General features: G+C 45.5%; 1 protein-coding gene across 1 annotated transcript; it reads left to right on the top strand.

Annotated features, from left to right (window-relative positions):
- The first annotated feature begins 1056 nt into the window (after nucleotides 1–1056).
- On the top strand, nucleotides 1057–11543 carry LOC140116350 (vomeronasal type-2 receptor 26-like). Its single transcript, XM_072132878.1, has 4 exons — nucleotides 1057–1848; nucleotides 7242–7499; nucleotides 9914–10034; nucleotides 10645–11543. The coding sequence occupies exons 1-4, from the start codon at nucleotides 1057–1059 to the stop codon at nucleotides 11541–11543; spliced, it is 2070 nt and encodes a 689-aa protein (XP_071988979.1).
- The last annotated feature ends 237 nt before the right edge of the window (nucleotides 11544–11780 follow it).

Genomic DNA, 11780 nt, shown 5'->3' with positions numbered 1-11780 from the left:
ACTTTCGTATTGAATCCATTGATCTCTCTGACATTAGTGGTGGTTATGGTATTTACTTGTGGACTCATTCAGAGACTTATGGACACTTCTATTACTAAGATTTTTCGTCAGGAAATTAAAGAAGAAGATGTATACAACGACCTGAAGACACCGCGTGATGATCAAGAGTTTCAAATATGAAGGGATAATAACTGAGGAATTAAAGGAAACCTACCACTTGACGTGGTAGGTGTAAGATGCATACACCGAGCACCAGCTCAGGGGGAGCTGGTGCCAGTGCTTACTTCCATTAGTGCCCTAAACCGCTATATCACGGTTTAAACACTTTTTATTCTTTACAGCAGAAGGAGCTTCTGCGCACCAAGCGCGTGACCGTACGCGCAGCTCCCCGGCATTTCCTATGTAGGTACTCGCAAGGTCACGCGCTTTGTGCGCCGAAGCTCCTTCTGCTGTAAAGAATAAGAAGTGTTTAAACCGTGATATAGCGGTTTAGGGCACTAATGGAAGTAAGCACTGGCACCAGCTCCCCCTGAGCTGGTGCTCGGTTTATGCATCTTACACCTACCACGTCAAGTGGTAGGTTTCCTTTAAGATTTTATGCATTTAGACATTTAGAAAAGGAGGGAATGTACCATATGTTTATATAATATCCTAGATCATAGATGTAATAAAGATCCCAGGAATCCCAAAACATAATGCATGGCCTTATGTTACTGAAGATAAGTTTGACATTTGAGAAAGTAGTTTCTTATTTTCTATAGACTGACCTTCCCCTTTGTTCCATAACTCCACAATATGTTTCTCAAATGATGGTTTCTTGGTTAAGAAGACTAGTTTGAACCCAGCTTTTCCCAGCCCTTAGAGAAAGCCTATATTTGTGGTCAAAATAAGTCTGATAATGTAGTCCAGTTAGCGTGTGGACTCCATTCAGCTCTTATTGTACGAGAATAAAGAAAATTTCCCATTGGCATTCAGGGCGTGTCACCATGTGCATTGTGATTGATCTCACATATAATAACATCTGGATTTTCTACTCTCCAGATCAGCTACGGGGCCATGGATCCCATCTTTACAGACCGTGTACAATTTCCACATGTTTACCGGACGGTTCCCAATCAGAATTATCAGCATCGGGCCGTGGTCCAATTATTGAGACATTTTGGATGGAATTGGGTGGGAATCTTGAGTGCAGATGATGACAGCAGCGAGAGGGGAAGCCGAGACCTGAAGAATCTCATCCTGAGCAGTGGAGGTTGTGTGGAGTTTATGTACACTGTGTCTGATAAAAGGCAAAGAGAAAATGTGGAAGAAAAAATCCAGTCGTCATTGTCTAAAGTTGTGATTGTCAACAGTGATGTTTACTTTACGAGCAGTGTAATACTTCACTTATGTGTAATGAAATGTGGTAAAGTCTGGATCTTTCTGTCAGGTCTGACCTATTTTCAATTATCTGAAGTAGTATACACCTCAGAGGTGCTAAACGGGTCGCTGACCTTCCTCCTCCATAAGGGGAACATCCCTGGCCTGAGGGAGTTTATATACAACGTGACCCCCTATGGTCACAAAGAGGACTCTCTATTAAAAGACGTTTGGATCGATTTGTTTGGTTGTTATCCCTTGTTGGCCAATATCAATGGGACTGTTCCGGCCCTTGATCTTTGTTCTGGTGATGAGACGTTGGAGTCCGTATCACTTCATCTCTATGATGTGGTCAATTTCAGAATTGTGCACAGCATTTACACCGCCGTCTACATTGTGGCCTATTCTCTTCATGAGATGCTGATGGACAAATCCCATGGAATCATCATGGACCCTTCCATCCCGGAGAGACCTCTACAGCCGTGGAAGGTTTTCCATTACTTTTTATGTCCAAGTTGCATGTTGTTTGAAACAGAAGATCTTTGCTTCCTGTGACAAGAGTACAACAGGCTTTATGGTTACAGGACCGCCCTGAAACAAAGAAGCTTCATGGTTGTTGTAAACGGGTTATAGTAGTCCCCACGCAGTAACGTAACATTGCTATACACAACCTGTTGTAGTTATCTAACTCTCAGGATTAGGCTTCCTCACATCCCTCCTGTCACACTTCTGTTACATTGGTTTCACCACAGGACAAAACCAGAAACCAGACCACATTACCAGCTTCAGGGTAACCATTCTACTCCTCAGCAAATGCCAGGATAAAGTTGCATATAATCCCTTCCAGACATAGGCTTCCTGCACACATGGGCCACATTTATCAGGAGTAGTGAAGTCTGTACTAGGTGCAGATATTGACCTAATACATCACTACCAGTGTGTAGTCAAAAAGTTGAACAGCCTGGCATCATCCAAAAAAAAATCAACTTTGAAATGAGATGTTGAATGAGATGAGAAGGTTGAATGAATAAAGTCAGGGAGGCAGATAGTTAAACACAGAAGTCAAGCTCTCCCTTCCCTTTAAACCCCAACTCCCATATGATTGACATCATGCACATCTGATCAATGATGTCCCTGGATGCCACACCATCCATTACAGTGCAGTGTGCATTCTAAACAAATTCACATTTCACTTTTAAGTTAATTTTCTGCCGCCACAACCAGCCATGAAAGAAACATCATCTAGAAGCAGCTCAGCTGCTTGATAACATATTGCTAGTGGTTTATTAAGCCAATTTATGATGACACGTTTCCAATAACATAGATAGAGATGGGCGAATCGATTCAAATGAATTGGAATTTCTTTAGAATTTCAGGAGAGCTTCGGTTCTGCACGAATCCAAAGTTTACAGTGATTCATGTGAAAAAATACATTTTTTTCAGCTTTATTAGCAATATGGCCGCGTGCACAACATGTTAAATGGGGCAGAGAACTCTGAGAAGGAGAAATGAACACCCTCGATCACATGTGCAGACCTGTGAGCCAATCAACGACCAGCAGGCTTATGTGATGTCACAGCCCTATAAGAACAGACGGCAGTTTGCAATCCTGTCATTTCACACTGTATGTGCCATCTCTAGCGTCTATCTGAGCGTCTATCAGAAGCTGCGGGAGGGATTTTTTCTCAAAGTCCAGAGTGTCTGTCCATTTTTGGGGTTCTGTATACCACAAATTTCAAGTGTTTTTTGTTGATAAAGTTGATCAAGAAATTTGTGTCAAATCCAGTTAATTAACCACTATGTCAGACCAAGAGGTAGCAGGTGGAGCAGGCAGAGTAAGGGGACGTCGCGGCGGGGGTGGTTCTCTGAGGCCAGAACTAGTGTCATCTAGATCACCCAATTCCTCAAAATAACATCTGACAACCCCAGCTAAGAGTCTGTGGGTTCGTCAGAAACAACCCTTAGTTGGCATGGCCCAGGAGCAGGTCAGCGGCCCTCACCTGTCCTCTGGCCTCTGTCCTGTTTATTTCCCTTTGCCAGAGATCTACTAGGTTGTCTGGGCTCAGCGCCACTATACAGTGAGGAGGAACTCTTTGAGGACAGTGAGCAGCTGCTTGGCAGTGAAGAGGTGGGGCAGACATCCGCTGCTTCGTGCAGTAGGCAGGAAAGTAGAGATATGGAGAGTGGCACGGGAGGTTATGATGCACTTGCAAGTAGGCAGGCTGTGCATACTGAGACCATTGAGGAGAATAGCAGTGACAGGGAAACACAAATCGAGGATGATGTAGCCGATCGCACTTGGGAGTCGGGTGAAGCCAGAGATTCATCATCATCGTCAGGAGAAGAGAGTGTCAGCTTGCGCACCAGGCAGCGAGGCAGGCAGCAAGTCACTACTGTGGACTTGAGTCAGCAGTGTGGCAGCAATGGCTTTTTTCTGTTCATACAGGCGGTCTAACATATGGCTGCTGGAATTCCAACAGGTGGAAACATTGCATATCAGACCGGGGGAGGCCGTTCTGCCGCTGAAACTCGAGGGGGGTGTGCTTGGCTTTGAAAGAATGGCTGAAGTGCATGCACAGTTTCCTGGCCATATTAAGAATGTCTTGCAGATGGGTGGAAGACTTCAGGAATCTGTTGACAACCAGATTGAACACGTGCGCCATGCAGGCACATGGACCATCCCTCCTCGGTGCAGCGTGGACACCATTTTCCTTCCATTGTCTGTCACCATGGTTCCGATTTTTAGTTGTCCTTGAGAAAGCCACACATTGATTTCTTGTTGCATGACGCGGAGGAGTTCCTCCTCTGTGTGACTTTGTATGCCCAGGCAAATCAGGTGTAGAACTGCGTGACACCGCTGTGCCCTGCACATGTGGTATGATGGAGCAGCACTTGGACTTGTGGAGACTGAGGTGGTGGAGGAAAAGGAGGAGGCGGATACTGGCGCATAAGCAGCAGTTTGACAATGTGGAGGAGAAAGCGGCCTCTCGTGTTCAAGTTGTTGGTGTGGCTGGGCGGGAAGCACTTTCACCCAGTGGGCTGTAAAGGACATGTACTGGCCCTGGCCGTAGTTACAGCTCCACACATCCGCGCTGCCGTGCACCTTGGAAGAAACCGATAAGCTCAAGGACTGGCTCAATTACTACCCTCTGTAACTTTGACGTCGCGGACAGCTCATGCGTGACACTTGTTATTTGCTTAGGTCCTTTGAAGAATCCACCTTATTTGTCAATCACCAGGACTGCGGGATGAATAACATCATTCCACTGCTTCATGTCCTGGAACAGATGCTGCAAAATCTGTCTGGTCAGGGCACTGGAGAAGTGGAGACTACATCTCATGGCCATATGAGTCCGGTGGGGGTTGAACTGGAGGAGGAGGACATTGGAGCACAAGCAGAGTCTGGTGAAATTAGTGTTTTTCTACTCAGGTGGCAGGAGAGGAAGAGCAGAAGCATCCGGAGGAGGTAGAGGACGAGGCAGATGACCCAGAAGCACTGTGGCAGTATACAGTGTAGATGGAGGCCGGCAGTCCCTCAAAGTCACTTGCACAGATGACCTGCAGCATACTGCTTTGCCTAACTAGTGACAGCCGGATAGTAGACATCCGGCACAGGTGTGACTTTTGGCTCTCCACCCTCTTAGACCCTTGCTACCAGTCCAAAATGGGTGACTTTTTTCCAGCTTCAGAGAGGAAGCAACAACTGGCATACTATAGAGAAATATTGTGCACACGGTTGGCCGCTGCCTATGTGCGCCATTGTCCATCCTCTGTCAGGTCTGACCAGGGGATTCTTGGCAGTCATCGCTCACGTACTACTGCCACGGCTGCTGTGGGGAGCTGGGGGGGGTAGGAACAGTAGCAGCTCCATCAGCAGCAGCTTGTCTGGATTCCTTATTAAGCAACTTCCTTCACCCGCCTAGTGAGGAGGGTATCCGCCTTGGCCAGCACTTTACCACCCCACGTAGAGGATCCTCTGGACTACAGAGCAGACAAACTTGATGCATGGCCGCGACTTGCGGAGTTTGCAGAAGAGAAGTGGAGAGACTGACCTTTGTCAAGATAAATCATGTGTCGATTGGCCAGGATTTGAACATACCAATGCCTTATGCATCAGATTAGATCAGCCATGACACCTCCTCCAAACGTTGAGAAATGAGTTTGGATATTAACGAGGAGCTCCATCTGCCTCCCTACATCTTTACCAGGGACTGGAATTGTCACTCTCCACACTCTGTCATTGTGCCACTCTCTGGCCTACGATATTGTTGTCACCTCCATAATTTGTCATTGTGCCACTTTCTGACCTTGTGCTACTGCAGCCACTTCCACACTCTGTCATTGTGCCACTCTCTGACCTACTGCTGCTGCTGCCGCCACCAACATACCCTGTAATTGTTCCACTATTGTGGCCTACCATGTTTCCGCCACCTCCATAATTTGCCATTGTGCCACTCTGCAGCCTACGCATGCTGCTGCCAACTGACCGCTGTCTCCCTGGAACACCCTGTGATTTCCATAATGCTGATTTCACCCTCCATCACTCTATGACGTTGCCACTATGTTTGGTTTTCCCCTTCATTTCATCTGCCAGAAGGATGAAAAGCCTCAGGATTGATAGCCAAAAGCAGGAGTGGATACAGAACACACAGGACATGCAAGTATCCTATTTACTGCTCATCTCTGTTTTGGATCCACTCCTGTTTGTTTTAGGCTTTAGCAATACTGATGGATTATTGACCGATTGAAAGAGGACATTGACAGATGAAAAGAAGGGGAAAATGATCAGTGACGTCAATGCAGAATTACTGCCGACATCCTCTGCACTCTTTTGGGGGGTTTCTACATGTATCCGCGTGTAACAGAACAGGTTCTGTCATAATCTATGGAATCATCTGATGTCAGTGTAAAAAGAGTGCACTCTTTGCTGTTATAGTGGGATCTTGGCCCTCAGCTCGGTTCTTTCGAGCCGGCACAGACGTTACCTTGTCAGGCTGCGTTCCTGCTTCGCTTATTTGGTGAAGTTGGCCTCTGTAAGTGCACATGGAAGTGAAGAGTGAAGTGATTCTAAGAGCGGCGGCTGTCATGTGCATGTCATACTAAAACACAGCATTGTCTGAAGACCAAACCACGCTCCCTTTGCATATTTAAACACCCTACAGGCTCTCTGCAGCCAGGAAATACCTGGTGTTCAACGTGATTCGTCATGATTCACTCCATCAGCTACTGAGTACAAGCAGCTGGATGCTACAAGCAGCACATGCAGTGTGAAAATGACGAGATTGGAAATGTGTTTTTATAGGGCTGTGACATCACATAAGCCTGCCGGTCGCTGATTGGCTCATAGGTATGCACATGTGATCAAGGCTGTTCCTTTCTCCTTCCCAAAGTTCTCTGCCCCATGTAACACGTTGTACTCGCGACCATTTTGCTAATAAAGTGGAAAAAAAATTTGTTTCCATGAGTCACCGTAAACTTCGGATTCGTAGTAATCATTACATTTCTTCCCCTTTACTCTATGACTACTATAGCCCCAGCTGTAGCGGCACTGAGCTGCAGCACCTATGGTGCTCCCATTATGGAAGCTCCGGGTGCTGCCTCTGCAATGCTTTGACGGAGACCCTGTTGTGCATCAATGCCAGTTACTGTATATTCTGAGCGTACTCTGAATGAGTTATATTAATCCTAGTTGTCTCAGGAATATTGTCCTGGAGAATAAGACAGTTGTGAACATGTGTGTATGAAGACCTTCTCATTGATAATGTCCCATTTTATATGAAGGTGCGGGATTTCCTCACGATTGAAGGCACCTGATATTATGTTGATTCCTGGCTTCCTCTGTATAAGTCTACAATTTGCTGTTGTGTTTGATGTTTTTACAGCTCAATAGATATCTGAAGAGGCTCCATTTTAGTTCTGGCTCCGGGGATGACATTTATTTTAATGAGGAAGGAGAGGTCCCCAGAGATCTTGATCTCCAGAACTGGTTCATTAAGTCTAGTGACTCTACAGAGGAGAATCGCATTACTTTAGAAGATGCCCAGGCTGTTGATGTGGGAACCTACAACCTCTCAGCTCCTGAGGACCAGCGGCTGGTCATCAATGACAGTCACATCTCCTGGCACCAGAGCTTTACCGGGGTGAGTTACCTTGTCTAATGTCATTGCCTTTGCTCCAGTGTTCAGATCTCATGACGTACATTTGTTTAGCTCACCCAGTCAGTGGTAATCACCATTAACACTTTGCAGTTGCACGTACAATCACCCAAACTTACTAAAACACAGCAGAATGAAGGAACATTTGTCTTTACTAGGTTCTTCTTAAAAGTGTAACCATCATCTTCAACAGTACAACAACCGTGTGCTTCAGCTATACTGTTCATGGTCTATGACTGACATCTCTGGTGGCCCAGAGTTCAGTAACAATTTTCTAATGTTGTGCTTCAAGAAGAACCTAATAAAGACAAGTGTTTTGCACCTACAAAAAATCTTCAAGTAGTGCTGGGATCCTTTATTATAATACTCTAATGCATGCTCTGGAGCAAACACGTTGGGCCCTAATGCTTAGCCTACTACCCAGAATGCTTTACCTGATTGCCTTACATAGCCTAGTGGTAAAAAGACAACTCATACCCGATGCCTCTCTGCACCAAAAGGCTAAACATGGAGCAATAGACAGGACAGTAGAAACAGATAAGTATAGTCACCTTCCAGTAGACAGCAGACGACAGTAGAATAGTCTGGACACAAGCCAAAAGTCAGAATACCAGGAAAACAAAAATCAGAATCACAAAAATGGCAGGGAGCTAAGTAGAAATCTCTATAGCCAGCACCCTAGTTAGGGTGGGCAAGACTCTTATGTGATATCGGAGGCCTAAATATCAATTGGGGCAGAACACAGAAGTCACACTGGACTTCCAGTGCAGTTACAAGCAAAGGACAGTGATTTCCAGATGTCCTCGGAAAAACTGGATGGAGACAGGCACATAGTGCAGACCATTGAGATTCCCAATTTCATTGTAATTTATTTCTCCATACTCACAAAAGAGCTTGAAAAACTGTGCAAATAACATGTACAAAAATGTCCTGATACTAGAAACACGCTGCCCGAGCCGGGGCATAGCTTTAGCATCCATTCCACATTCTTACATATCAATCTAACATAAGGCATATAAAATGTATAAAAAGAATAAAAAAATCTCCTATTTTCACGTTTCTTCACTTATTTAAACCTATTTAATTTTTCTAAAGCCTTTTCCCTGTGCTTTAAAAACTTTATATTAAATAATGTCAATCTCAAACAAATTTTAACCAATGAGAGTGTCACCAAAAACATTGACTATTTCTTATTTATTTAAAATTCCCCCTTTACAAAACAGACCCATCATTTTTTTATAACACCTCTCCACCAATCAGAGGAGTCACACGGACACACCCCACGGTAAACCCAACCTTATGGCCACCCACAATCCATATTCTTTACTTCTAGGAGTTTTCTCCATTTACATGAGCCTCAAACATGGCGTATTTCCAACAACAGAACTTTCTTTCTAGATAGGGGGATAGTTAAAAATATTTTATAAATTGTGTTAGACAGTCGTTGATTTATGTGGATGTATGTCCATATGGACTAAGCTACCGGCTCTGAGTGGGAGAAAAAACACTTATAGGAGAGCAAATGAGAAATATCAAGCAGAGACTCATCACTTTCAGGCTCCAGGGGTAGTGGTCCCGCTGGACCACCGCGAACGATGACGTAAGCCGACACCTGGGAGCAGAATATAAGTGGCAGCCGGTTTTCACCAGAGCACCACCGTAAAGAGGGTTGGACTTTCTGTGGTGTGGTGCCACCAGGTCGCTCCACAGGCACGGCTTTGTCCACGGAGACAACCAAGGTGAGGTACAAAACTGTGGTCGGGGACAGACAAGAGGTCGAGACAGGAAGCACAGGATCAATGTGATAGGCAAAGCAGGAGGTCAAGGCAAGCAGCAAAGGAGCATAGTTAGGGACAGAACCAGGGTCACAATTGGAATTCAAAACATGACCACAAGGCATCAGGAACACAGCTTTCTCAGAGGCATGAGGCACAAAGATCAAGCAGGGCACAAGGGAAGAAGTTGGCCCTCTACAGACAGCCAGGTGGCCAGCACCAATTAGTGAGGAGGCCGGGACGTGAACGCTGGAGCAAGAAGACTGGAGCACCATAGCTCAGCAGATGGAGGTGCTGTGTCATTATTGTTCATGGACACTGCAGGTTCTAGGTTCAAATCCCAGTCAGGATAAACATTTTTTTTTTAATTGAAATTACTTTTATTATTATAATATGGCTAAAATTTGGGGCATGGCCAGGGAGTGATTGGGGGTGTGGCTTAGGGGGATCGCTACGCGTGCCACCATTTTGTCCCTCTTTCCTTTTCTCAAATGTTGGGAGGTATGTGTATATATGTATGTGCGGTTGTTGTGCGGTTGTGAAGTGTCCGGTATCTGTCACTACTATCATTTACATTCCATGAACAAACCATTCCGTTATGTCATATCTCTCCAATCATTCCAGATCCCTCGATCATCGTGTAGTGAGAGTTGTGAACCCGGATACCGGAAGAGGACTGAGAGCTTCCACATTTGTTGCTACAGTTGTGTCGTATGTTCTGAGGGGGAGATCTCCAACACCTCAGGTGAGGAGCTAGATGTGTCTGTGTAGATAGGGGGATCACCTACTGAAACCCTCAACACAGAGACCCCCAGCAACCATTCACTAAGCACAGAACTTCCCACAGCTCTCCGTTTCAAACCTCAAAGGCATGAGATAAGGAGGCCAAAAATAATACATTTCTGGAAGTTTGTCTTAATAAATTCTGCAGAAGAGCGATCACTTATTACTCAAAGTATCCTCATAGGGTAATGATCACATCAGACACATAACCTTTAGGCCCCATGCACACGACTATAATGAGACCCGTGACCTTGCCGCAAATTTGGTCTATGGCACCGCATCACATGTGGCAGTATGCGTCAAGTGGCACTGCGACCTTGCCGGGCAGCTGCTGGTCAAACATGGGGCATGTCGGAGGCATCTGCTCTGCTCTCTATTGAGAGGTGAGGGGTGAGAAGGTCACGGCCTGGACCAGCACACGTTCATGTACATGAGGCCTTGGATCTCTCAAGAGCTCCAACTCCAAGAGCTCCAAGAGCTCCAACTGCCCATCGCACTTTCCTGCTATCTAGATTTGAGATTTCTACTGTTTCAAATTATTTTGATCATAACTTTACTCTTGTATACTGTAGACGCAGATGAATGTGTGAAGTGTCCTGAAGATCACTACTCCAATGAGATGAGAACTTCCTGCCTCCTGAAGACCACTGAATTCCTCTCCTATGATGATGGACTGGGAATGTGTTTGGCTCTTCTCTCCATTATCCTTTGTATGATGACTTGTGCTGTGCTGGGGATCTTCTGGAAATATCACCAGACTCCGGTAGTGAAGGCCAATAACCAGAAGATCAGCTATGTCCTCCTGGTGTCTCTACTCTTCTCCTTCCTCTGCTCCTTATTATTCATTGGACGTCCCATGGCAGTTACCTGTTTGCTGAGACAATCCGTCTTTGGGATCTTTTTCACAGTGTCTGTATCTTGTGTTCTGGCTAAATCCTTCTTGGTTGTGTTGGCCTTCAAGGCCACCAGGCCTGGGAGCAAGTTAAAAGATTGGGTGGGGTCTGGTGTGTCCATCAGTGTAGTTGTCCTCTGCTCGGTGGGACAACTCATCATATCCATGGTCTGGCTGATCTCCTCTCCACCATTTCCAGACTATGACCTGCAATCGGACAGTAAGAAGATGATACTACGCTGTAATGAAGGTTCTGCGGTGGCTTTCTACATTCTGATTGGTTACATGGGATTATTGTCCTTATTCAGTTTCCTTGTGGCTTTCCTGGTGAGGAAGTTACCGGCCAGCTACAATGAGGCCCAGCTCATCACATTCAGCATGCTGCTGGTCTGCAGTGTGTGGATCTCCTTCATCCCGGCATACCTCAGCACCAAGGGCAAATACATGGTGGCGGTGGAGGTATTTGCCATCCTGACCTCTAGTGCAGGGCTGCTGGGCTGTATCTTCATCCCCAAGTGTTACATCATCCTGGTCACTCCGGAGATGAACACCAGGCAGAGGCTCATCGGGAAGCAATGAGGACCTCATAGACTGTAGGGACCATGGAGATACATGATCCTATAAATGCTGTTATTATACTGAAGATCCAATGTAAATAATAGGAAATTCCATATACAAAGTGTTAGACACGTGTTATATAGCAGAACATTTCTATATAATAAGTTCTGAGAATAAAAAGTCGTAGATGACAGTTTCTCTGTAATTTGCTATAGAGATAATAATTGTAGTCATTTGGGTGGTGGCCGTTCTGTAACG

This window comes from Engystomops pustulosus, chromosome 2, assembly GCF_040894005.1.
Source record: "Engystomops pustulosus chromosome 2, aEngPut4.maternal, whole genome shotgun sequence".
In the NCBI taxonomy this organism is placed as follows: domain Eukaryota; kingdom Metazoa; phylum Chordata; class Amphibia; order Anura; family Leptodactylidae; genus Engystomops; species Engystomops pustulosus.
This window is presented reverse-complemented; position numbering and strand designations above follow the sequence as displayed.